Consider the following 27312-nt stretch of genomic DNA (forward strand, 5'->3'; position numbering starts at 1 on the left):
TTGTTTGGAGTTAGCATCAAGTATTAGGCAGTGCTCCTTAAGTAACAGCATATATCAGGGTAACTTTTAAAGAGGGAACAGTGCTCCTTAAGTATCACCGTATCTCCGGGTAACTTTTAAAGGGGGGAACTTGTGATTAATTGCTATATTTGGAACTACAAATCCTATGAGAAATTCAGAAACCAGCTAGGATAAATGCCCTTTGAGAGGTTCCTGAGGATAGGAACACTTACCTTTACACATCTTTGCACCCTACTACAGTGCACTGCATGAAACCCGCATCTAAGCATTTCCTGGGGATGTATCCCCGATGGTGGTGTTTTATTATAATCAAAAGAATGCTGGTGGCAAAACAAGCAGATTCCAAACTGAATTTAGTGCAGAAATAAAACTGTCTAATAATGCAACGATTAAGTACTGGTCCTTCTCAAAAACAAAAATATGCTCTTGCTGTCGGCAGACCTTTCACTTTCAAAAAGAAAAACAACAACAAAAACCACCAGGAAATTTCAGCCTCTCTAATCCTAAACAGCTGAATCATTCACATAGTTAACCGCCCAGAACTGTCAGTGCAAGCTCTGCTTTTGGCTAAGTCTGAATTTAAGACCTTCCCTAGGAGAACATGGGAGAATTACAGAAAATTAACGGGATTCCCAAAAGACACCTACTTAGACAGGAGCTGCGTTATCCTTAATCAAACAGGAGGCCCTGGCAAACCCATCAATCTCTGCTGAAGCAAAAATACTACGCGGAGGAAACGTAGTCGTTCTCCAACGAACGTTTATTAAATATCTGCTCGGCGCAAGGCAAACCGGCGCACGATCTCTGGAATGGGGGCGCCGCGCCGGTCTGCTCCTCCGCGGGGCCCACCGCCCAGCCAGATGCGCCCAGATGCAAGGGTCAGGCGCCGGGGCGGGGGGTCCCCGGGCCCGCCCCTCCGGCTCCCCCTGGGCTGGCCTCCCACCAACACCGGTCTCCTAGCGATGCAGCTTCAACAGTGGCGAAATGAACAAATCTGTCCCGCAGCCGCGGCGACAGCACCCTCCCGGCGAGGCCGTGGGACACCCCCCGACCAACGCAAGGGTAACACCGGGCAGGTGGGGGCGTGGAGGGCGTGGAGGGCGTGGGGGCCCTCTGGGGACCCCAGGGGCTGTCTGGACGCTGTGTGGGGGCTGAGCGGCCCCGAGAGATTCTGGAGGTTCCAGGAGGTACGGGGCTGAGGTCTGGGGACCCAAGGGGATCTCTGGAGGGAGCGCGGGGGTTCTGAGAGCCACCGGGGCATTCTTGGAGGGGGTGCTTCTAGGATGCCCTAAGGCTTAGGAGCTGTCCGGAAGATGCAGGGGAAATGAGGACCCACAGGCGTCTCAGGGGAGAGAGGGGATTCCACAGGACGCGCGTGGGGGCGGCTGGCTGGGGAGGGGGCCCGCGACGGAGACCCCCCCTCAGGGCACTCGCAGTCTGGCGCTCACCCAAACAGCCCTCGGAGGAAGGAGTGGGAGGCTTTGACTCGCTTCTCGGCCTCCGCCATCAGCTGCACTGCCTCACGCTCCTTCCCCGCGTTGTCCATGTCGCCCGCTGCCGCCGCCACAACCTCCTCAGCCGGCTCCGACTAGCCTTCCGCGCCTTCGCCCTTCTCTCCCAGAGGCGGGGAGCGCAGGCGAGGCGCGCAAGGCCTTTCGGGACTTGTAGTGCCGGGTGCGGTCCTGAAGGCGGAGATGTGTGAGGCGTCAACTACATTTCCCAGAAGGCCGCAGAGCGGGGCGGGGTGGGGATCGGAGCTCGCACACTGCCCGCGCCGGGGATTTCGGGGCGAGAGGCGTGACTCTCCGTAGGGGTCTTAGTCCAAGGTGAACTTTAATCTTTTAAGTATGCGGGGGAAATGGAAGCTGACGCGTGTCTTTCTAGTAAGGATAACCTCAAACGCGCAGTATCACGTTGGTTCAGGAACCCCTTGCTCACCGCGACTGACATCTGGCGAGGGGATGGACGAGGAAACGGGGGATACCAGATTGGAACGTTCAGCCTACGCGCAAGTTGTGCAGAAGGGACTCGAACGCAGCCGCCGAAAGCGAATTCATTAACCATGTGATGCCCATCCACCCACCCACCCACCGGCAACAGCTGGCAGAAAGAGCCATTTTTATCTCCAGAGCAAGGCTTTTAAGAATTTATCATTTTCCCCAATATAAATTCAGAGTTATTTTTCAGTCTCTCCATGTTACAACTTAATGTCGGTCTTCTCTTCCTTGGTTATAAATAAGTTGCGTTTGGGCTATATATGCATAATCCATTCTTTTAACTGATTGAATTGTTTTCCATGATTGGGAGGCTTTGAACTCTCTTATCCTTTACATGGTGCTGGCCATAGAGGCTGAGTCTCCTGGGGCACAATTTGGCCTGCCCAGAGGACTTCTAATTTCATAGCGGAAGTATCCGTAGATAGATGCTATCATGTGCCAACAATTTCCAGGCCTGTCCTGGAGGGAGTGGCTATTTTTGTTTTGTTTTGTTTTTGTTTTATACAAAATCTAGACCATTTACATTTGGCAATGCTAAAGCAGTGGTGGTGAAACAAGAAAATCACTGCCAAATGAGAACTTGTGACAAAGTCAAACTATTAATAAATACACTGTGGGCACTGGCACATGAAATATATCTAAGAAAATGAGGCTGTCTTTAGAGATCAAGGCAACAAAGGCCAAACTCCTAGAAAGGTAACTAAAGGCCAAACTCCTAGAAAGGTAACTAAAGCATATGTTGCAGAGTCCATACATTGAAGGCACTCTAGAGATGGAAGGAAGTGTCAGATCTTCAGGCAGAATTTATTTACTAAATGCAGTCTTCTAACTTCGAAAACTTAATTTGTGTTCTTTTGTAGCAGTATTGGAGAATAAGGAGGCAGGAAATTAGAAGTGTCAGTAAATGTAGGATTAAAGAGAAAAACTGCATGGGGCGCCTGGGTGGCTCGGTGGGTTAAAGCCTCTGCTTTCAGCTCAGGTCATGATTCCAGAGTCCTGGGATCAAGCCCCACGTGGGGCTCTCTGCTCACCAGGGAGCATGCTTCCTCCTCTCTCTCTGCCTACTTGTGATCTCTGTCTGTCAAATAAATAAAAATAAAATCTTTAAAAAAAATAAAGAGGAAAAAATGCAAAATCAGACATAAGCATTTGAAAAGCAGAGCAGTCCATGGGGATTTCATGGAGTGGGCCCAACTCAAAAGCTCCTAAGTGCAGTATCAATATGTTGATTTAAGCAGCTCCCAAAGCTGGCCCAAAGTAAAGGATGTTCAAAAATACTGATCCCTAAGCTGCTAGCTTTTAAAATCGGGATCTCCTGAGGTTGGGGACTAGGAAATGTACATTTTAAAAAGAATTCTCTGTGCACTATTGTAAAGCATACAATTCTAGATTCTCAAATCTGTGGTCAGCTCAAAAGGAGGTAGAATAGACTGCCTCCTCTAAGCCAGAACATGCAGCTAGGGGTGACAGGGTACATCCTGACATTTTTTTATGTTTCTGGGTATTTCCTTCATTCTCTTGTTTCTGACAGGCACTCCCATCCTTCCCCAGTCCACACCCAAGTGGGAAAAAAACTTCAAATCACAATTTTATAGAGCACTTGTTTTCTTCTTCCAGAGGCTAGATAAGGGGATGTAGCAGGGCAGAGAGACAAAACTCAAAAGAGTTTTGGACTGCTCTGCTTTTCAAATGCTTATGTCTGATTTTGCAGTTTTTCTCTTTATTTTTTTTAAAGATTTTATTTTTACTTATTTGACAGAGAGAGATCCCAAGTAGGCAGAGAGGCAGGCAGAGTGAGAGGGGGAAGCAGGTTCCCTGCTGAGCAGAGAGCCCAAAGAACGAGGATAACAAGAGACAAATGAGGAATCCTCCACGCAGGAGGAAAAAGGAGACCTTCACTGTTGTGGGCCAGGGAGAGAGTGAAGCCCTCGAGTAGAAACCATCCTAGGGGTGCCTGGGTGGCTCAGTGGGTTGAAGCCTCTGCCTTCAGCTCAGGTCATGATCCCAGGGTCCTGGGATCGAGCCCCACATCTCACAAGCTCTCTGCTCGGCGGGGAGCCTGCTTCCCTCTCCCTCTCTGCCTGCCTCTTTGCCTACTTGTGATCTCTGTCTGTCAAATAAATAAATAAAAACCTTTAAAAAACAATGAGCGTCCCTCCCCACATACTGTTGCCATTAAAAAAAAAAAAAAAAAGAAAGAAAGAAACCGTCCTAGAGTAGACCTAAAGGACCCATGATGTACACCTGTGCTGACGAGGATGGTAGCCACTCACCACAAGAGGCCATTTAAATCTAACTCAAGTAATATGAAATCAAATGTAAAATTTTATTTCTCAGTCACTCGAACCACATTTCAGCTGCTCAATTGGAATGTACAAATACAGAACATTTCTCTTTATTGCACAAAGTTGACATTGCTGGTCTAGACATGTCTTGCCTTTCAGCAGCTCTGGACATTTGGAAGAAGATACTTCAGACAGTTTCTTAGAAGATGGAGCAAGAAAGGGGGAGCCTGCATGCTTTACCAGGCAGGACAAAACACAACCTGCAGGCCTTTCCTTACCATCAGGGAAGACTCACGGGCATTCAGACTGGATGAACACACAGAAAGTTAAACTGGAATGTCGAGTGTCCAACTATTCATTCACCCTGAGAGGTGCTCTGCAAAGGCAAGGCTGAAACCGTTTAAAAATAGCCAGCTGTTAAAGAGGCAGGATCGGAAAATGATCCGTGTGAAAAACAAGGTGTGGTCCTTTGCATGTGTTCATAGAAGGGGGTGCAGCATGGGAACAGTCCTATGTGGAGACCAGCACCAAGGGAAGGTGTGGCGGGCACAAATGCATTGTATCTCCGGGATTGTCCAGACTGATGTCTTGAGTGGCCAATGCAGCGCCCCAATGCACTGGGTGAGTATCTCCCATGCAGCTGAGTACATCTGGCTCCCAGGACCACTGCCTGCCCCACACCTGAGCAGCAGCTACATGAGGAGCAGTTCACTTAGTGTCATCCACCTCCCCTCCCTTTGATTCCAAAGTCTGTAGGAAACTTCTGGCCATGACTAACATTGGGTGTTCCCATGCCTGTGGGTCCCAACTGCCAGCACCTGAAATTCTCCTGAGGGTTCTCTTTGGCCTTCCCGGCTGCTCTGCTTGAATGCCAAAGAAATGAGGAGAAATAATTAACTACATTAACAAGGAAATTAATACCTCTTGGCCTCATAGGAGCAGCCCCCAATCAATGAGTGTTGGAAAATTGGAAGATAAATACCCTTCTGGTGGGACAACTCTGAGCAATGTTTTACACTCTCTCCTAGGGGTCCGTAGTGGCAATGAGCTCCAGCTGTTCACAGTAGAACATTGCTTGTTCTGTACTCTTTATTGACTTTCTTCCCTTGCCTTTCCCCACACTCCTTCTGGTGCTGCCTTCTGGTGTCACCTCCCAGAAAATTGCTTTCACTAGAATCCTTGTCTCAAGGTCTGCTTCTGGGGCAACACAAACTAAGACAGGGGGCATATGCACTGAGGACCAGTAGGCATGTTCTGGCACCCAGGCACAATCATGGTGTTCATTACAAATTCATAAACCGGTATTGTCATCCGTGGATAACTGTATACTTGGGGTTCCAGTTGCCACTTCACACGTAAGGGTGTAACGCTATAGCAGTTGTTTATTATTGTTATCACTTGTGGTTCTGGACCCCGACTGGGCTCAGATGGGTCGTTTTCACTTGAGGGTTTCTCAGTCTGGTGGTAGCTAGAGCTGTGTTCATCTCAGGGCTCTCTACTCATGTCTGCTGCCTGAGGGGGAAAACTCGAAAGGCTAGAACAGCTGAGCTGTATTCATTCACCTGTATTCAAGGAGAGGGTCTTACAGGATTGGCAGATGTGTTAAACCCACCAGAGTTGTATTCAAGGGAGCGTGGTTGCACCAACAAATCTGTGAAGCTGGACTCCCCCAGGCTGGGGAGCAGCCTGTCACCTGCAAGGACCTTGGAACCGTGGGAGCCTCTGCCCCATCTTTGGCTCCCTCCTCCACTAGTATCTCAGCCTTACTTCTGTCTGTACTCTAAGCGTGGCTCAGAGGTGTCGGGAGGGAGAAGGCCTGGGCTGCTCCAATGTGGTCCCCTTTAGAAGGCAGGGAAGAAAAGAATTCATTCCAGAAGGTTCTTCATCCAAAAGCATCGACGTAATGAATTCATGAAAATAAATGTTCTCTATTCATGTTGATGAGGTTGGGCTTCTGCAGTTTGTGCAGCTTTGAGGATAGAATTTAATTACTCTATTTATGGTCATTCTTTCCATTTTCCTCATGGACTCGCAAAACCTGAGAAAATTGAATGGGGAACTTCAGAGGGATAATTAAATAATTGGTTTTTATTATATATTTTTTAACCTTCAAGCCAGTAGTAGTGTGTGTATGTTTGTGTGTTTGAGAGATTTCATGTGTCGAAATTGCTACAAATATTCCTGAAGACAGCTTTGTTAATTATTTATAGTTATTTTATATTTAAATATTTATTTATATTTATTATATTTAATTACATTTGTTAATATTATTTTCTTAAGAAATTATTCTGTGAAATTTAGACCAAAATATTAGAAAAAGCAAAATTAAATTTACAAAATATCTGTTGAAGGAAACATAGAAAATAGTAAATTAAGTTCAAGTAAATACTTCTGAAAAAGTAGTATTGTCATTAATTAATGTTATTCTTTTCATTAACTGATATGAAATTCCACCACACAGCTCAAAATTAACTGGATGCTTTTAAAAATGCCAAATGGACATAAGAACCAAGATTACCCAACTCTTATTTATATAATGAAATAGTCTAAGACTTTTCTTCTCAATAGTTGATATAGTTCTTGCCAGAGTTATGGTTCTAAGCTACAGGCACAATGGCTTACAAAGAAAATGGTGTACTTCCTGGACTGTTTTGATTTCCTTTCACATTATTATTTTAATTTAATTGATCTAAATTTCTTTAATTAAAAGAAATTTTAGGAAAAAATTCACCATTTCTACTAGTTTTTTTGTTTGTTTGTTTGTTTCTATCAAATCTTTTTAAACCTACAGATGCACAGGTATTATTAGAATGTATATCTGTTTGTATTTTGTTTTTAGGATACATAAGCGTTTTCCAGATTGCTACTAATCTTTGCAATTAAGCCCACTCCACGCTGTCGTAGTGACTGTATTTGAAAATACAGTAAATGCTCAGCATTCACGGGTTCTGTATTTGCAAATTTGTCTGTTTGCTAAAATCCATTTGTAAACCTCAAATCATTACTATGCATTTCTGCAGTCATTTACAGACATGTGCAGAGCCATGAAAAATTTGAGTGACGTGATATACATGTTTTCAGCTCAGGCTGGACAAAGCAACACTGCCTTTTTTTTTTTAAGCTCATACTGTAAATAAGTGTCCTGGTGATCTTCAACACAAGAAGATGGTGCTGTGCCTTAGGGAGAAGATACATGTTAGATAAGATTTGTTCAGGCACAAGTTATAATGCTGTTGTCTATGAGTTCAATGTTAACAAGCCAAGATATGTGTCAAATAAAGTGTCTTTAAACAGAAACACATATAAAGCAAGGTTTTGTGTTAATGGGCTTACAAAAATGTGACCATAGACTCAAGGGAACCAAACCTGTGCTTTCCTTAGGAGCAATGGTTCAGTACTTGTTAACTCAGTGTTTATAGTGACTTTCTAGACCATAACTACTTCGATTGAGGAGAATTGGCTGTACATTGGGAGAGTGTCCAGATAAAGAAAACGAAATGCAGCCACATGTAGACTTTCTCTTTCCCAGTCCCTAAAAGACATGGACAAAAAGTAACAAACTAGCAGCTCTTCCGAGGAATTAAGATAGAGGGAGATGTCCCTGTGTTTGATCACATTGACCCCCCTCCTCCCCATCCCACTTATTACCTTGCTTTATGCTGCTCTCTGCCCCAAGAGGCTTATCTATAGGGACTCCACCAAAAGGGTCCCATGTCCTCTGACTTCTGGTGCAGGAGGCCAATGAGGTACTCAGCCTGAGGTGGAGGGCAGAAAGTGAGTGAGATCATGGCACTTATTCCCTGGTCCCTCTGCCAGGTGTCCAGCTGAGGCTCCCTGACATCTAGATTACTCCCCTTATCTTCCAGCAAATGACAGCCCTGTGCCCTTGGATTCATTTACACCTGCAACATTTAAATAAAGCCCCTTTAAATAAACCTTTATTTAAATAAACCTTCCTATTTTCATCATGGCTCTATCTACTGCAGGGACCCTGACTGACATGTTCGCCAGCTTGTTGTATGAGGTGCAATCTTGAGACCCAAACTAGTAAAGGCCTGTATAAGAAAGGAAAATCTGGGGCCAGTATCACTCAGGAACATGGATACAAGAATTCTGAAGGAGATATTAGCAAATACATCTGGCACAAAAATATTGATGGCTATGGACATAAGTGTGAAATGCTTAACTTTAAAACTATTCGAAGTTTTTTGTTGTTGTTGTTTTGTTTTTTATTGAAGTATAATTGCTGTCACATGAGTTTTGGGTGAAATCTTTCAGAAGTTTTAGATGAAAATACAGGAAAGTAGCTTCATGACCTTGACTTCCTAAGTGAGATATCAAAACTGCAAACCATAAGAGAAAAAAATCAATACATTCACTCCATTAAGATGAAGGATTTCTTTTCACTAACATAGCCTATAACTCAAATGAAAAGACAAAACCACAACCCAGAAAAGGTATCTGCCGCAAATATACCCCAAAATAGTTATTACTAAGGATAAAGAAGCGCTGCAAATCAATAGGAGGCAAACAACCACATAGAAAAGATGGACAAAGGACTTGAACACTTGAAGGTTACAGCAAAGTTTGGGCCTCTTCAGCTTTTGCTGCTTGTTGCTTCAGGAGGATGGCTGCCTGCTCAGGAAAACAGAAGTCCAGCTGGAGAGCAGAAGCCGGAGCACCGCCGTCAGCAGAGACTACATGCTTTTTATTCGCTTTCAAAATGAGACATGAGGGTTCCTTAAATGGAGTAGCCTGTTTAGGAGCTGGTAAGCCGATGCTGTACGAGGGAGAACGGCCACAGAAAGGAGACCAAAGGCTGCATGAGGACGATGGCCTGCCGACAAACCCTGTCACCCTCGGTCTCCAGGTGGAGGTCCTACAGAGACATTGAGAATGTTCCTTGTCTTGTGACATCTCTGACTTTCTGAGCCTTGTGATTTCCCCTGTTCCCTTGTCTGGAAAGAGAAAATGTACACTGAGGCTTTTTGGGGCAATGCCAGCTCTGAGCCATCTGTAGTACCACCTTGTCATTGTTGACATTCTGCGCCCGCTGCTGGCCTGCTCCCCAGGACCAGCAGGCATCTCCAGCCAATGTCAGCCACGTCCTTCTGCTGCAGCTCCAGGGATGAGGGCTCAGGGGCTCGGGGCTGTAGTTGGAGCTGCCACTAGCAGCCGAAGCAATGCTCCCCTGCAGCAGTGCTTGGGAGAGTCCTCAAGCAGGTGCCCAGACTGCTCCTTGCTGGGCTGGCTTTGAAGGGTTTCTGGCGGCGGGGGGCTCTCAAATAGATTTGCTTCTTGTCAAGGTACTATTCAGGTCAGCAGCCAGTGGACAGCAGAACAAGGAAGAGTTTATCAAACAGTGCTCAAACAAATAAATAGATAAGTAAGTAAGTAAGTAAGTAAATAAGTAAGTAAGTAAATAAATAAATAAATAAATAAGGGGAGAAGAACCCAAGTGAGATCATCCCTGCTTTTTGCAATGGCATATTTGTTCTCTGAAAGTTATCACACCATGACCCTTCTCTATGTCGTATGATGTCAATGGCAATGGGGATGGAGAGAGGCCAGGAGGGAGAAGTTCCCGGGAAATAGCCTGAAGACCCCGGGGCAGTTCTACCTGCTTCACCACCAAGGTTTCTGGAGGTTTCCCCTTCTTAGTGAAATAGCCAACATGATTGAGCCCTGTGTGCCAGGCACTGCTAGGTACTTCTGTACCTTTTATAATAACCTGATGTATTTACTATTACATGGATTTTACAGATGAGATAACTAAGACTCAGAAGGTGAAGCAGCTGCCCAGCAACTGCGGAAAGGCTCCACATCTGACTCTGCTCTGCAGCTCTCTTACGCTTCATGGCAGCCCCTGGTCCCACAGCGAGACCAGAACTGACCAGCCTGGAGATCTAGACTCAGTCTGCCTGGGCAGGGGATGGTCCACCTAGCTACCTGTTCTGGAACATACCCAGCATCCTGGGGCATGGATTCTCGCCTGCTAGATGACCTCCAGGTCCCTTCCCGCTTTGGGGAGCAATAGCACCCTGCTTCAGGTTTCTAATCAGAAGCGAATCATGGTGAGCAATGGTTTTGACCAGACTGATGAGTGGTCTGTGCAGGCCCAAGAGAACTGGGGTCAAGGAAGAGCCTATGAAGTTCATCTGGGGGGGAGGGGCAGTAAGGACAAGGTAAGATAAAGGGGCAGATTAAAAGCTGCAGCCAGGAAACTCCCAGTCTCCAGACTCCTCACCTCACACCAGCAGAGCCATATTGCCTGCAGTGATAAGATACATTCTCCCTCTGTTTCCTGCTATTTTTTTTCTTTCCCCTGGGAGCAGCCTGACAAAGAATTTCCAAGCCTGGTTGGCAACAGGCAAAACTAGGCAGTTGTGCAGCTCACAGACAGCCCCCTCTAGCCTACCACCATGTCACCCACACACCACACAGCTGTGGGTTGATCTAAGACAAATCTCATGCCCTTGCCACTGTGATTGCTCCAACAGTGGCCCTGCTACCAGGTTTAGCCTATGAGTCAGAAGGCCAGGTGTGCTGGGCTTTTGGGAAAGATGCTTATTCTTTCTTAAGCACCAACTACTAATGAGGCTGACTTGTCCTCTGAAGGGTGCAGCAGCAAGTGAGAAGGTGGCCTGGGCCCATGCAGGTGGGAGATGCTGCGTTGCAGTCCTCACTGTTCTCATACTTGTACCCGTGTGGCTCTGGACAAGGGCAGCTTTTTCTTTCTCAGTGCCCTGGGTGCCAGTCATGGAAAGGGGCACAAGGGCAGCCAAATCTGTCCCATCGGAAGCTCTGTCCTTATTCCTCCACACCCTTCATCCATCCATCCATCCATCTACCCACCTAACCAAATGGCTTTATTGAGGTATAATTGACTACAATAAACTGCGCAATGTGATGAGCTTTGATGTGTATCACCTGTGAGATCACCTCTATACTCCATAAAATGAACACATCTGTCACCCAAAGTTTCCTCACGTCCCTTTGCATTCCCTCCCACCCACGCACCCTTATTTCATGGACATACACAGACTCCATATGTCTTATAATTTCAGGCTATAACTGGGAACCTCATTTCCCCTTCTTTTATTGACCAAAAGGAGGCCCCTATTTTTCATTTTTTCTGTGAACATGACCAGCCCACCTTATACACCATTACTCCATGGATAATCAGGGTCCCTATTTTCCTCTTAGCCCACGATTATAACCTGACAATGTAATTTCCCATTATTCTATGGAAATAAATAGGTTCTCTGTTTTCCTCTTGTTCTGTGGACATTATTGGGCCATATATAGAGCCAGGGCCTCTACTTCCCTTTTATTTTAGGGACATAACTAGGTTTTAATTTATGAGATAATATAAAATATATGTATTGGCCTCTGCCTCTGGTTCCTGGCACAGAACCCCAAAACCCTTGTAATTTCCTAAGTGGTAAGAGTACGAACAGCATCCTTAGTTATAAAATTTTATCTTGGTCTTTCATCCTGGTTCCTGGTACAGAGTTCCTAAAATCCTTGTATTTCCCGGGTGAAAGGAGTGCCTTTGTTCTAATGAGGTGACTTTGAGTGAGCTCCTGGGTGGGGGGCTGGTCACCAGACAGAACAAACCATGGTTAGAAACTTGGAATTTTCAGCCCTGCCCTCTATGCTTGTGAGAAGGGAGAAGGGTAAAAATGGAGTCAATGATAGATCATGTCTTATATGATGAAGTTTCTATAAAATCTTAAAAATACAGGGTTTGGAAAGCTTCCAGGTTGGTCACCATGTAAAAGCGCTGGGAGAGTTGCCCTCTAGGATGGGACATGGAAGCCTTGCACCCATTCCCTCATACCTTCCATCTGGATGGTCATCTGTATGCTTTTACAATAAGCTGGGAAAAAGTGTTTCTCTGAGTTCTATGAGTCACTCTAGAAAATTAATTAAACCTAGAAAGGGAGTCATGGGAACCTTGGATTTATAGCCCATCGGTCACTGAAGCCCAGTTGACAACCTGTACTTGCACATGGCATCTGAAGATGGTGATAGGCAGACTAAGCCCTTCATTTGTGGAGTCTGAGGCTGTCTCCAGGTAGAGTGGACTTATAAAGGACACGTAACTTGTGTTGGGGAGAATTGCTTGTGAGGAAAAACACATATTTGGTAGCCAGAAGTGTCAGAAAGTTTGTTTCGTAAGATAGAAAAGGAGACTCCCCGGAGTTCCCGGGAGAACATAGGGAAGAGCTAGGGTTTTCCCTGCCAAGGTGGGAAGGTGGGAAGCTGAGTTTTTCCTTTTTACCTACTTTCCCCTTTTCCATGGAAACACCCAGAGACCCAGCTTTCTTTTCCACCAATTCCCTGGACATGACCAGACTCCCTGTGTCTGCTATTAAATGGATATAATCAGCAGACCCCATCTTCCTTGTAGACTTTCATAGACTTAACCAGGCCCTATGTTTCCCCCTTATTCCATGGACATGACCATGTTTCCAATTTTCTTCTTATTCCTGAACACCTAGGGCCCTTTATTCTTTGGGAAGCAATCAGACCTCATGCTCTTCCTTGTTTCACAGACACTATAAGGCCTCTTATTTTCCTCTTTATGCATGGACATGCCAAGTCCCCTGTTTTCTCTTCTTTCGTGTACACAACTAGGGCTTTTTCTCACATTCCATGGACATAACCAGGGTCCCTATATTCCCCTTACCACATGGACATAGCCATCCTCTCTATTTCTTTTTCTATGGACACAACAAAGCTGTCTACTTTCCTTTTATTCCATAGATATGACCAGAGCACTCTGCTCGTCCCCTTATTCCACTGACATAACCAAGCCCCCAACTTTCCCCACATTAAACAGGCACACCCAGCCCTGTATTTTCTCCTCATTGAATGGAAATATCAGCCCTCATATTTCCCCTTTCTATGGATTTTATCAGGCTCAGTATTTTTCTCTTAATTCATGGACATTGCTAGACACCTTATTTTCACCATATTCCATGGACATGACCAGGGTCCCTCATTTCCCCTTCATTTTATGGACTTATATTACTGCCTTTTCTCACAATCAGTTCTGGATATAACCAGGCTGTTCATTTTCTCTTTATTCTATGATCTTAACCGTGCCCCATGCTTATCCCTCATACTACAAACATTATTGGAATCTTACTTTCTCCTTGTTTCATGGACATAATCAAAACCACCATTTCCCCCTCCAACTATGGAAACCATCCATCCTCCTTTATTTTTCCTCTGATTCATGCATACAATGCTGATCCCTATCTTCAACTTATCCCATGAATTTTTTTTTAATTTAGAATGAAGAAAATTTATTTTATTTTATTTTATTTTTATTTTCCAGCATATGAGATGGCATTTTATCCCATGAATTTCATCAGGTCTCCTCTTTTTCGCTTACTCCACAGACATAACCAAGATACTTGTTTTCCCTTTAAGCACAGAATGGATGAGGCCTCCTATTTCCCCTTATTACCATGGATGTATTTGTTTCTCCTTTTTCCTTCTCCAGGGACATGACCAGGGCCCCTGTCACCCTCCCTCCATGGAAATAATCACTCTTCCTATTTTGGTGCATTGAAGATCTTAAGCCTAAGGAGTTTGAGAGAATAGTGAAGCAGGAAGGACACTCTGATCATCCCCCACCCCCACCCAGAGCCGTTCTTCCCTGAAAACAGAAGACAAATCGCCCATGTGAAAGGAAACTTCCATGTACCAGAGAGAGGGAGGACATCCTTAACCCCAGAGATGGGGGATAAGGCTATATAAGCAAATCTTGTTTTTTCTCCACCGTTTATTACCCCTAGTCCGAACCCCTTGTCTTGTCTATTCTTCACACATTTACTGTTTCTTTGTCTACAGGGTATATAAGCTTTTGGTTCTGGCCACTTCTTCATGTCCTCATTTTCTTGTGAAGCCTCCCATGCATATATAAACTGTCAATAAAACCTATATGCTTTTCTTCTATTAGTTTAATTCTTAGGCCCAACCGGAGACCCCAAGAGGACTGAAGAGAATTTTTTCCTGCCCCAAATACGCAACACCTAACCCTAGGGGTCTTCGGGATTAATTTCTGAATAAGGATCAGAGTTTATTCCCCCCTCACAGGGAGGCTAATATTACCTCACAAAGGTCTACTGGGGTCACACCAAGATAGCAAGAGCTAGTGCCAGGGCCTACAGGTACAGTGGCATCCAGCTGGCAGAAATCTGTGGTGAGAAAGGAGGCAGGAGAGTAAAGAGAACCCATCGCTGAAGGAGGCACAGGGAATAGTTGATGGCTGGGTTAGACAGGTAGAACCCATGATAGGTAAGTAGAATATATCAAACCCTGTTCCATATCCTGATTCCTCATATCCCAGTTCAAATACAACTTGCTCTGTAAGTCTTCAGTTCACACCAATGACATTTCTCTGTCCAATATACTTCTTACCACATAGCACTGTAAAGCTCTATTCTGGGGGCTTTCTTCCTGATAGTTATGAAGGCAGGGAGAGGGTCTTGTCCATCTCGCAGGTGTTTAGAAATTACACTTGCCTGCATAATGGAAGAACGAAGTGGGTATCATAAATATATGGAAAATGTACAGACCTGAAAGACAGTGGAGCACCCATGCAGGGAGATTTCCTGGGTTGGTCCTTTGGTCGGATTGGGGGCAGAACCTTGAAAGGAAGAGGCCGGGGTCTCAATCTCTGCATAACCTGGGCAAGCCTACAGGGCAAGGGGCACTGTGGGAGGGTGAGTGAGTTGCAGTTTGACTCCAACCCCACCCTGGCAGGTGCAGTGGATAGGAGTTTTCTGAGGCTGCAAGATGGGAGTTGGATGCTGGAGGAACCTTCTGTGGCTGTTGGCTGCTCTGGTCCTGTCAGCCAGACTAGGTCATTTTCAAAGATGGGAAGGCTTCCAGGAGAAGTCCATGAGCAAGGCAAATATGAATTCAACGCTCAAGTTCTTCATGGAAACCTACAACAATGCTAGCAATGACACCTACTTATTTCAAGTCGACAAGCTACTTCGAAGTCAGATGCAGGTTTGTGCCTCAGTTTTTCTGGTTGTGGGCAATGTCCACGTGGGCATTCAGGGATGCGGTATGGTTCCCAGAGAGAACCAAGTGATGGTTTCACCAAGGTTGAGGGGAGGCTTCATTTGGGATGAGCATGCTTTGGAGTGATTTGGACCCCGGACTTGCCTTTACCACACTTTCAAAAAGTCTGCCGAATGACTGGAATGAAACCTTAACTCTGTTACTCTTAGTCTGAAGTAAAAACAGTTTCTGAGGTTCTCAACTATTCTTTCTTGCTCTGAAATTGGTCCTACCAGAGTGACAGCCAATGAGGATGACTTTGTTTCCTTTAATAGTCTGCTTTGGTGAAATATAAACATTTTCTGTAGGTTCCCCCTCGACATAGTCTTTCAGTGTCCAGAGCTGTAAAGTCTCAGCTTTCTAGTTGTATTCTAAAGGAATCCGGAATTGCACAGGGCATATTTTTGGGTGAAAGGGAGAAGGGGGAGTGAGGAAGAGACTTCAACCAGATCATCTCTCTTTTTATGTGTTTTGCACACAAAGTTTCTTTGAAATACACCAATTGAAGATGACAAGGAAAGAAAAGTTGTTTGAAAACCACTTTCGTGGGTCCAACTTCCCTTCAAGTTTACATAGTAAACTATATGTAAGTTAGAGCGGAGGCAATAGCACATTTTAGTTCAATTAACCCGATTTTGGGGGAAAAAAATAACAGAAGTAAAGGTCTCTGGCCAGGAGAGAGAGAGAGGCAGGAGGCAGTGGAAACAGGAGAAACCAGCAAGGCTGGGGCACAGAAAGGGGCAGGCAGTGTTAGTGTGACACAAAACAGGCCTGACATCATAGTGTGGACATCAGTCTGTCCCTGTTTCAGTCACATACTCTTGCCCCAAGATGGTGGCTCATGAGGCCCACAAACACTGAGGTGACTCGGCCACAAGGTGGCGGCTATTGACCAAAGTTCTTGCCAAGTTGGCTTGTTCTCCCAGGTCCATGTTCCCAAGGATAAATCTGAGACTCCCAGGAGGGCTGTCTTGTGCAGTCTGTCCATTATCATTAACAGTTAACTCTAGAAGAATAGTTTATGAACTACTAATGTCATTCAGATGGATAAAGGAACAGAGTGTGGGTGCCCCTTGGTAGCCAGGGTACCTGGGTCCTTCCGCCGCATGATGGTGTGTGTCCTAATACCTCACAGAGGGGTTTAGGAGGAGGGCCTGATGGGCTGCATGCACCCAGGTTCCAGGTCCCTCTAATTGTGAGATTTATGTCAAGAGCCATTCATACTCTCCAGGCCTGTGTCCTCACCTGCAAGTGGACAGGATAAGAGTGAAGCAGCACTTGTGAAAGTATGACTATGATGATTCCTCTTATTACCTAGCAATCCAGTCTAATAATGAATACAAAAACACTTTGCACACTGAAATGTCAGTAAAATTTATGGCCAGTGTTTTAGATTTTTCATATCTATGGAGTATGCTGTGTGAAAGCCCTGCAAGATGCCAACACCTGGATGGAACTGTCCTTTGATGAAGATAAAGGAGGCTTGCATCCTGAAGTTCTTCACGTGGCAGATGCTGGGACCAGGATGGCCATAATGCCCTCAAGCCTCCCTCTCCTGCAACCACCCTGAGTTTTTCTGGGGGCAGTTTCCTTGAGAGGGCAGTGTGGGCGCTCTCTCCCTCTACCACCACCAGGGAGAGTACAAAGCCTTCTCTTTTGTTTGACCCTGAGGGGCAAGGAAGCAGAGAACTTCCAGGAGCTTCTCCCCTCCCCAGGGTAGAGCTCTCTTTCCCACGTGTTGACTTGAGGGACCCAGCCATTTCCAGTAGAGGACATGAATCCCCAAAGCATTTGTTGGAGTTCCACTTCAGGGTGTGGGTCCTGCCACAAAGGGTTTTCCCAGCATCCCTGCCTTCAGAGCCCTTATAGCCTGGCACCAGATCATGAGCGAAACAAGACAGAGCCCAACAGCCGGAAATAGCCCTGGTGTGTGTTCTCCATGGTTTACACATTCACTGTTTGCATACACCCTAGGAGGAAATTGGCACTGCTCTCCCCATTCTCTAGATGAGGAAACTGAGTCAGGGAGGTGGCAGGGCTTGGCCAAGGAGATAGAGTTGGCGGGGGATAAAGCCAGAACTCGAGCACAATTCTTCTCTCTTCTATTCCGTTGCTTTCCTCACTCCATAGCTGCTTCAGAGTAATGTCCCCCACACTTTGTTAAAACACTTAATAATTCCTTGTAGTTTATTTTAAAATTTGCTTTGTGCATTCAATAAGATGCATGCTTCTCTGTAGAGCATGCAACAACTCCTTGAGCAGGCCCAATTATTATCCGGGCTCTGTAGCTGAAGAAAGGGAGACTGCTGGGCATTTCCTCAAGGGTGCAGTGTTGGTAGGAGGGAAACAAATACCCCAAATCAATTCAGTTTCTACGCCTGTGTTTTTTAGCTGTGTTGCTAAATTGCTTTCCTTCGGGTTGACTGGGAAGGAGAGTAGGGAGGGAGGACATGGGTGAAGCCAAGGGACAAGATGCACCCCTATGCATTCTGCGGATCATGTGTATAGATATGGGGGTACTCTGGGGCTTCCGGGCAGCCAAACTCAATGTCTTGCCAGTCCTTCATCCTGAGGATGCAAGGGAGACAGGTGAGAAGCCCTCTATGGCTGCAAAAGTGAAGGCAGTCCAGAGCAAGGGGAAGGACTCTGCACATGCTGGGGGCTGACCAAGGGCGTCAGCTGATACTGTGCATCATCCCTCTGGGAGAGGAGGGAGACGTGCTTTTAGTGTATGAGCTCTGGAAACAGGGATTGTGGGTCCTGGGGCTTCATGGCCTAGTTTTACTGGAAAAGTTCAGCAACTGGATGCTTGGAGTCAACACTAACCATGCCACTCTTTCTCGGTAGCTCACAACTGGAGTGGAATATATGATATCTGTGAAGATTAGCCGGACCAAATGCAAAAGAAACAGCACAAGTAATTCATGCCCCATTCAAAGCAAGAAGAAGCTGAAAAAGGTGTGGTGACAGTAATTTGAGCAGGGACTTGTGATCAAAGAGGGAAAAGTAAAATTTTAAAAAGTATTTGGACATTGACAGCTTTTCTAACTGTATGGATATGGGCCATCAGGCTGCCCAGTGCCATTGGAGGTGTCCAGAGGTGGGAGGAAGGTTGTCTGATTGGACAGTCTCTTCGCCCTGAGTTGTCATAGCCCTGACTGCAGGCTTCCATTCTCTTCCCCTGGCAGTCCTGCCCCTGACCCTCAGGTGGAAACGGTTTACTTTCCCTGGTGCTTTGCTCTGGTCTCGGCTCATACTCTCTGTGTCCCTGGGAATTGTCTAGTTTCCTCCTTGTCTTCCAACCTCTGCTCATCTTTTCTGGCTTTTCCCACTCCCTCCTGGTGCAACCACCTGCAAGCTGGTGTAGACACAAGGGACACTCTGTTCCTGAGTGCAGAAGCAGGAGGACAGTGGGCAATGCTGCTACCGCAGGCTGTCCTGCCTGGATTTCATCCCAGAATCCTGTTGGGCTGTAGGCTCCAGGTGCACCTGTTCCAGGTCCCAAGTGACTGGGCATGGGGTGCCCAGGGTGACATCCCTGTTCAGGCTGACCCCACTCTGCCCAACCATGTGACTGCAGACATGGGGACTGGTCCAGAGTCCCCCAGATAAAGGCTTGTTGAGGGGCAGGAGCTTTTTGTTCACCTTCAAAAAATATTTCCCTGAAAGCTGTTTTCTTTCTCCTTCCACAGAGTTTCATTTGTGATTTTTTGGTGTACACCGTGCCCTGGATGAACTATTACCAACTCTGGAACAACTCTTGTCTGGAGGCTTGAATGCACTGGTGCAAAGATATTTGATGAAAACTTAGATGGTCATACTGTGCACTTTCTATTAGACTTCTAAGGGCCTCTTCCCCCTCAACAGGGTCTCCATACACCTGCTCATACTTGTGCACACATGCACACTCACACATGTGTACATGCACACTCGCAACACACTCATGCACAGGCATAAGCACACATATGCAGTCACACACTCACATTCATGTACATCCTCACATGTTCACACACTCACACTGACTCATGCACATATTCAGTGGCCCTTAGGGGGCGGGTGCAATTTGAACAGAAGGATGTTAAGTCTTTGGGGGAAACTCAGAGTTTTTCTACTTCAGTTCATGTCTCTGAGGTTTGTTGTGATGCAGGCACATTCCGACCCCTGGCCTGTACTTGCAGGAGCTATGTTTCTTCCCCATACTCTCTGTGACTTACACATCTTTGTGACTGTGGCTGAAGTCCCTAAGTTCACTAGTCCAGTAACTCAGTAGAAAGACCCTCAGGACTCAGCACATAGTTGTACTCACAGCTATGACTTATTACAGTGAAAGGGGATAAGACAAAACCATCAAAGAGAAAAGGCTAATGTGGAGAAGTTCCAGGGAATGAGGTACAGGTTTCCAGAGTCCTTTCCTGGTGCAGTCAGATGGTATGCACTTAATTCCCCAGCAGTGAGTTGTGATAACATGTGTGAAATATTTTTCCCAGGGAAGCTCATTACAGACTCAGTGTCATGGGTTTTCCCTGGAGCTGCACACATAGGCAGCCTCTGCCTAGGATGTGTCCAAGCTTCAGACTCCCAGAAAGAAAAAAATGTATTCAGTATAAATCACATTGTATAAATAGTATAGACACAATGAGGTCCTCTCATCACTTAGAGATAGTTTTATATCAGAGTAGGGAACTCTTTGCCATCCATGTTCCCACACTTCAACCAAGGCCAACTTTATAAGTGGGGCTTTCCAAAGACAGCATTCTGAGCTGGCTGTGTGATCTCTTTTCTTCACAGAGAGTTCCCGAGCCTCCTAAGTGCTCTCTGCTAGAGGAATGAGACCTATGGCGTTTTCCCTCATGTAACTCATAGTTGAGCAGATTAGGTGTACACTAGACCAGAAATGGGGAGCAGATGAACAGTGAGAACGTCCTAAGTGACCAGACCCACCAGCACACTTATAATGACAGCTCGAGAGAAGATTTCCAAAAGGGAAGAGTAAACACACAAATAAGAACCTCAGATTCACCTGAGTGATTTGAGAGAGAAGGGAGAGTGGAGGTGCAGTGTTAAAGGTGGTGAAATTCTCATGCAAGAGAGAAGCCAGAAGCATCCAGTTTAGCAACTCTAATGTCACTGAGGGCTGAGTGGGTGACTTGCATGGGTCTGCTGTCCTCACTTTCTCATTTGGTTATCATAACAACCTATGAGATAGCAACTCACCTTCATGTTACAGGTAAAGAGTCTCTCCAGATCCTGCCATCCTAGCTGAGTTTGACCTGTTGGTTGAGCTTTTATAAATGGAATCATACAGTATATATTCTTCTGTTTCTGGCTTCTGTCATTCAATATATTTCTGAATTTTTTCCTGTTGTATATAATTGTAGCTCACTTTAAGATTGTGTAGAATTCTATTTTGTGATTATACCACACTATATTTATCCATTCTACTGATAATGAACTTTATGGTAGTTTCTAGTTTCTAGGAATAATAGATATTAAGAATAAATATGCATGTGTGTGTCCAATGGGAGACATATGCATGAGTTTCTGTGGAGCATACAGCTAAGAGTGGAATCATGGATAATAGGATATGTGTACATTCAGCTTTAGCTAATTTACTCAAGATTTTTTAAATATTTTCAAATTTTTTACTTAATTTACCTCTCTAATGCTATTTAATTATTGATTTAAACCTTGTTCAGTTTCTAAGTTCTTACTTTTAAAAATATCTTTTGGTTATATGACCTAATTGTTTATTTGTAGCTTTATTTTATGTAATTTCAAATAATACTTTATTCTTTTGATAATATTTTACTAAACTTTATAACTTTGCTTTGAATTTTTAAAGTGAACTCTTCCTGCCCTACCCATCTGCTTATGAATGGCAGCTAGGAAGGATAGGCACAAGGTAGGCCTCTGTGATAGGAGAGGGGAGTCCAGTCCCTGATCTCTAAGAGACCCAAGACTGATCTCCTTATAAGAGAGAGGCAGAGAAGGATTTAGCAGAAAATCATGGAAGAGAAGGTGTGCGATAACAGAGGCAGAGGGGGTAGTGATATGGCCATAGCCCAGCAAAGCCAGCAGCCACCAGAGGCTGGAAAAAGAAAAGAACAGATTCTCCCCTAGAGCCTCTGTGGGGATCACAGTCCTGCCAACACCTTTGATTTCAGACTTTGTGGCTCCAGAACTGCGTGAGAACAAGTCTCTACAGTTTGGGGTCAGCAAGTTTGTGGACATTTGACAGCAGCTATAGGAAGCTTATACCCTGTGTTTCCTTTTGCTTTGTATCTCAGACTTGGAAATGAAGAAGGGGGAAACTTAGAAATGACAACAGGGGAAGATTTAAAAAGTCTCAGGAAAAACTTGTTCTCTCTGGCCAAAAGGCCAGGATGGGGTACCCCATTGGAACGGAGAACATTTAGATAAGTGCTTTACTCCCCGAAAATACTGCAGGAAAAAATGAGGCTTTACAATCCCTTGGCCCCTGGCAAAGGCTGAATAGGGAAAGTAGATTTTCAACCTCTTGAGACTGTAATGAGGAGCCCAATATTCATGTTGAAATGGTGTCAGAGAAAGCCAAGTAGGGTGCAGAGCTTTCACCTCATTGAGTGTCAATGACCCCCCCGCCCCCAACACACACACATACTCCCTGTGGTGATAGTGGAGGCCACATAGAGAGCCTGGAGTTCTGTTTTTCCCCACTGAGCTAGTGTGAGAAAAAGCATGTGCAGTGATGAGACACTCCTGCCCTTTCCAGTGAGAGTAGTATCAGTAGAGGCCTGGGTTGGGGGTGGGGCAGAAGGCTGAGTTCCCATCCCATCCAGCTGTGGTGAGGAATCCCCCTGATCTGTGTCAACAGAGGCTGAATGAGGAACCTAGGCTTTAGTCCCCACTTGGCAGTGATGAGGTGGTGTCCCTCTTCCCTATATAGCACTGTCAGAGGAGGCCTACTAAGAAACATATAAGTGGGATCCAGAAGTACAATATGAAAACATCCAGGCTTTAATAGAAAATCACTTATCCTACTAAGAATGAGTAAAATGTCAACTTAAATGAGAAAAGAAAAGGAACAGATGCTAACATAGAGATGAGACAGATCTTAAAATCATCTGATAAGAATTGTGGAAAGAGCAAAGATATCCTTCAACAGATGAATGGATAAAGGTGTGGTTCATATATACAAAGGAATATTACTCAGCCATCAGAAAGAGTAAATACCCACCATTTGATAAGGATTTTAAAGCAGTCATCATAAAAGGGCTGCAATGATCAATTATCAACATGCCTCAAACAAATGAGCAAATGGGAAGTGTCAGCTAAGATACAGATAATCTCAGCAAAGAAATAGAAGATGTAAAGAAAAAAACAAGTGGAAATATTAGAATTGAAAAGTGCAATAACTAAAATACAAAATTAAATGTGTGGGCTCACTAGTGGAATGGAAGGAATAAAAGAAAAAAATAAATGAAGCGGAAGTGAGAATAATGGAAACTATCCAATCTGATTAATACTGAGAAAGTCGACCAAATAGAAAAGAACAGAGCCTCAGAAATTGCTGAAACTATTACAAAATATCCAACACATTGGAATTGCAGAAAGAGAGGAGAAAGGGGGACTAAAAAACTATTTGAAGAAATCAAGGTTGATCAATTTCAAATTTGGCAAAAGACATAAATATATAGATTCAAAGTGAATGTATATTACTCAAACATATATTACTAAAGTGAGTAAATACTAAACAGGATAAACCCAATGAGATCTATAGCAAAATGCATCAGAGTTAAACTTCCGAAATTTAAAGATAAAGCAAACAATCTTGAAAGCAGTGAAAGAGAAAAGGCACCTTACCTATAGGGGGAAAACTCCAATTTGAATGACAACAGATTTCTCATAATAAACCATGGAGGCTAGAAGTGTTACACTGTTTTTTAGGAGCTAAAAGAAAAGGAACCTGTCAATCCAGAATCCTATATCCACCAAAAATATCCCTCAGGAATAAAGGGGAAATAAGCCATTCTCACATGGAAGGAAACTAGAGAGTTTGCACCAGAAGACCCACATTAAAATAACAGCTAAAAGAAATTCTCTAAATATAAAGGAAATTTTTTAAAAAAGGATCTTAAAGCATCAGAAAAGAAAAACTTAAAAAGTAAAAATATAGGTACATACAATAAGATTTCTTTCTCTTGAGTTTTCTAAATTATGTCTGATGGTTAAAGCAAAAATATATCATTTTCTGATGTGGTTCCCAATGTATATAGAAGAAATATTTAGGACATTTGTAAATGAGGAATAATAAAGTAGTATAAAGGGAGGTAAACTTTCTACATTTCATTCAAACTGGATGGTAGGTCATCGTGGTTTTGGTTTGTATTTCCCTGATGACAAGTGGTGTTGCTCATTTTTTCATGTGTCTGTTGGCCATTTTAATGTCTTCTTTGGAGAAATGTATGTTCATTTCTTCTGTGTATTTCCTGACTGGATTCTGTTTTTTGGGTGCTGAGTTTGATAAGTTCCCATTGAGAATGATATTTGCTATGGGCTTTTTGTACGTGATTTTTATGACATTGAGGTATGTTCCTTCTATCCGTATACTGTGGGGAGTTTTAACCAAGAAAGTGTGTTGTATTTTATCAAATGCTTTTTCTGCATCAATTGAGAGGTTCGCATGGTTCTTGTCCTTTCTTTTGTTAATGTGATGTGTTATATTGATAGATTTACTGAGGTCGAACCACCCCTGCAGCCCAAGAATAAATCCTGCTTGTTTGTGGTGAATAAAAAAAAAAATGAAAAAGATATCAGCACCAGTAGACTGACAAGTTATGTATTTATAATGTCATATCTCGAGCAACCACCTAGAAGGCTGTGCAAAGAGATATACTCACAAAGAGTATAGATACATAAAAATTGAATTTTTAAACAAATGTTTAAGTAACTCACAGGAAGGAAGAATAAATAAAACAGAAACAAAACACAGAGAAAAGAAAAAATAAAATAATAGACCTAATTCCTTTCAGCAATTACATTAAATGGAATGTGCAAGCTAGAGTAAATGGTCTATATAAGCCAATTAAAAGACAGAGATTGGTGAAGTGGATTAAATAAAACATGACCCAACTAATTGCTATCTACAAGAAACTTACTTCAAATATAGTGATATGTGTTGAAAGTGAAAAGATGAAAAAGTTATATTATGTGAACATTAGAAGAAAGTGAGAGATGGGGCACCTGGGTGGCTCAGTGGGTTAAAGCCTCTGCCTTCTGCTCAGGTCATGATCCCAGGGTCTTGGGATGGAGTCCCGCATCGGGGTCTCTTGCTAAGCAGGGAGCCTGCCTCCTCCTCTCTGCCTGCCTTTCTGTCTACCTGCGATCTCTGTCTGTCAAATAAATAAATAAAATCTTTAAAAATATAAAAAAAAATTAAAAATAAAAAATAAATTCCCACCTGGAGATCTAAAAAAAAAAGTAAAAAAAAAAAAAGTGAGAGAAGCTATATTAACATCAGATAAAGTAGACCTCAGAGCAAAGAAAATTACCAGGGATACAGAGGGACATTACATAATGACACATCCTTTGGAAAATAGTTTGGCAGTTTCTTTTTCAAAAAGAGAAAGTCCAAAAATATACTTTACTATATGGTGCAGCAATTGCACTCCTCAGAATTTAACCCGGAGAAATGAAAACTCAAGTCCACACAAAACCTCATACATGATTGTTCACAGAAACTTTATTTGTAAAAGCTGAAAACAACAAACACATCCTAAAATAGGTAAATAGTTAAACAAACTGTGATGGTATCGTATGCCATGGAATACTACTCAGCAATTAAAAGAAACAAGTTACTGATAGCATGAAACACATTGGATGGATTCTAAGGGCATCGTCACAAATATCAAAAGGTCACATACTTGATTCCATTTATATAACGTTCTCAAAATGGTGCAATCAAAGAGAGAATAAATTAGTGGCTTCAAGGAGTTTCAGATGGTGAGGAAAGGGAGTTGTGACTCTCTAGAGGTTAGTTCAGAGCAACTTTGTGGTGACAGTATAGTTCTGTCTTGATTGTGATTATAGTCACACAAATCTACACATATGACAAAATGACACACATGCAAACTACAACAGTGTCAATTTCCTGCTTGTGATATTTTTCTATAACTACAAAAGATGTGACCCTGCAAGGAAACTAAATGAAGTATACAAGAGACCTCTCCATACTATCTTATGTGTCTTCTTTTTGTTGTTTCAAAATAAATTAAAAAAACTTGGCCTGAGAAATCCAAAAGATCAATGGACATAAGTGTTCTACCTTTCTTTTATTCTACCCCAGGTTAATAAACTTTGCCTTCAGACAAAGCAGCCAAAATGCCAGCAAAGAGTTGTATGACTGATTAATATTAAAGTATTAATGCTACTGCCAGCATTCTTACTAATCATTACCATCCATTTGAATTTTTGTTTTGTTAAGTAATTTACGTGCACTATCATCATTGATATTTATAACTACCCCAAGCAATAGGTACTGTTATTTTCAGTTTAAGATGAGGAAACTGTATGTTAACATTTTCCTGAATAGTTCATGGAGGGGAGTTTTATCTGAGCACCACCCAGAACAGGGTCTTGAGCACTCCAGAACTTTGGTAGGAAGTGTAGGAGGCAAAAATATCTTTCTTTCAAAGCTTCCAGCTCTCTCTATCTGGTAGAGACTTGATGCGTCTATTTTGAATCCCTGTACACAGTCCACATGTAGAAAGAGTACCCTGTTGACACTTTGCCTTTATCCTCCCACATCTTATCTTACTGTGCATGTCAGCTCCAAATGCAGCACCTATGCCCCTTCATCTCTGGCTGCCTGCTCTGCCCTCAAGCCACCCCAGACCAGTAGTTTCAGGGAATTAATTTCTCCTAGGAGCTTTTATGCAGCCAATGACTAACTGGGCTGTAGCATAAATACCTTACTCCCTCTCCCTTCAGGTAGATGTGTGTGTGTGTGTGTGTGTGTGTGTGTGTGTGTAAGAAAGAGAAAGTTGTGAGTGTGTGTGTGTGTGTGTATTTTATAATGTCCCTAGAGTTCCCCAGTAGTATTAAACCATAAGGCTTATTCCTCAGTTCCTGGGGATGAGATCTTTTTCTTCCCTACTGGATGTGAATGAGGACAGATGTGACCCAGCTGGCAGCCCTCTGAGACCACATGGAAGAAGTGGAGTGGAGAGATGAAACTGGTGACACTATTTGGAATCCTGAATCAAACTGGTGTGTGTATATGTTCATTCCCCACTGCTAATATGACACCAATGGAAAGGGAGTCCCTTTATCATAGTCTTCCTAGTTTCTCTCCACCTTCAATCATTTGTCTCTTGGAGGAATTATTCTGGTGGGTCTATCTGGGGTGAATAAAATAGTCATGGTACCCTGATCCTCCTCCTTCCCACATGGGCACATATTTCCCTTGGTAACTCCAAGTGAAGAAGTCCTCTGTGAAGAGACCTGCCCTGGTCCAATTTTGCTGAGGCTAGGGGTATAAATCTAGAGTTTGGTATTAGACAGTTCATTGTCCTGAAAAAATAACACACGTCTCCCAACGTAGTCCTTATCAGTAACAAAGACTCTCATCTTTTAAAATTACTTGTATTATTTGTCCTTATTCAACACTTTAAGCAAGAAAAGGGATCCTCCTCATTGGGCCCTTCAGAGAATGCATTGTAGGTCACACTTGCAAACAGATTTTGTCTGATCAGTGACCTCAGCTTTTTCCCTCCTCCTTCTCATCTTCTACTTATTCTACAGTCTGAAGACTCCTACTTGAAATGAGGCTGGGGTTGAAATTCTGCTGTCATGCAAGTATAGTCTGTAAGGTCAGGAATTATCCACATTGCCTCATTAGAATCCCCAAACTGCCCTAGCCCAGAGTATCTTCAGATCATATC

At 43.8% G+C, this 27312-nt stretch overlaps 2 protein-coding genes across 2 annotated transcripts in view; one reads left to right on the plus strand and one right to left on the minus strand.

The window, feature by feature from the left end:
• NAPB (NSF attachment protein beta) overlaps positions 1-1580 on the minus strand; it is a 46318-nt gene extending 44738 nt beyond the window's left edge. Inside the window, exon 1 of the mRNA XM_080812985.1 lies at positions 1470-1580. Coding sequence (XP_080669111.1) covers positions 1470-1567 — 98 coding nt within the window. The 5' untranslated portion in view covers positions 1568-1580. The remainder of the gene's footprint in view (positions 1-1469) is intronic.
• Positions 1581-15118: 13538 nt separating this feature from the next.
• Positions 15119-19167, plus strand: CSTL1 (cystatin like 1; the record flags this gene model as incomplete). Its single annotated transcript, XM_080814624.1, has 3 exons — positions 15119-15337; positions 18239-18349; positions 19084-19167. The coding sequence occupies 3 exons, from the start codon at positions 15119-15121 to the stop codon at positions 19165-19167; spliced, it is 414 nt and encodes a 137-aa protein (XP_080670750.1).
• Between the last annotated feature and the right edge of the window lie 8145 nt (positions 19168-27312).

The sequence above is a fragment of the Martes martes genome (assembly GCF_963455335.1).
Source record: "Martes martes genome assembly, chromosome: 9".
Taxonomy (NCBI): Eukaryota; Metazoa; Chordata; class Mammalia; order Carnivora; family Mustelidae; genus Martes; species Martes martes.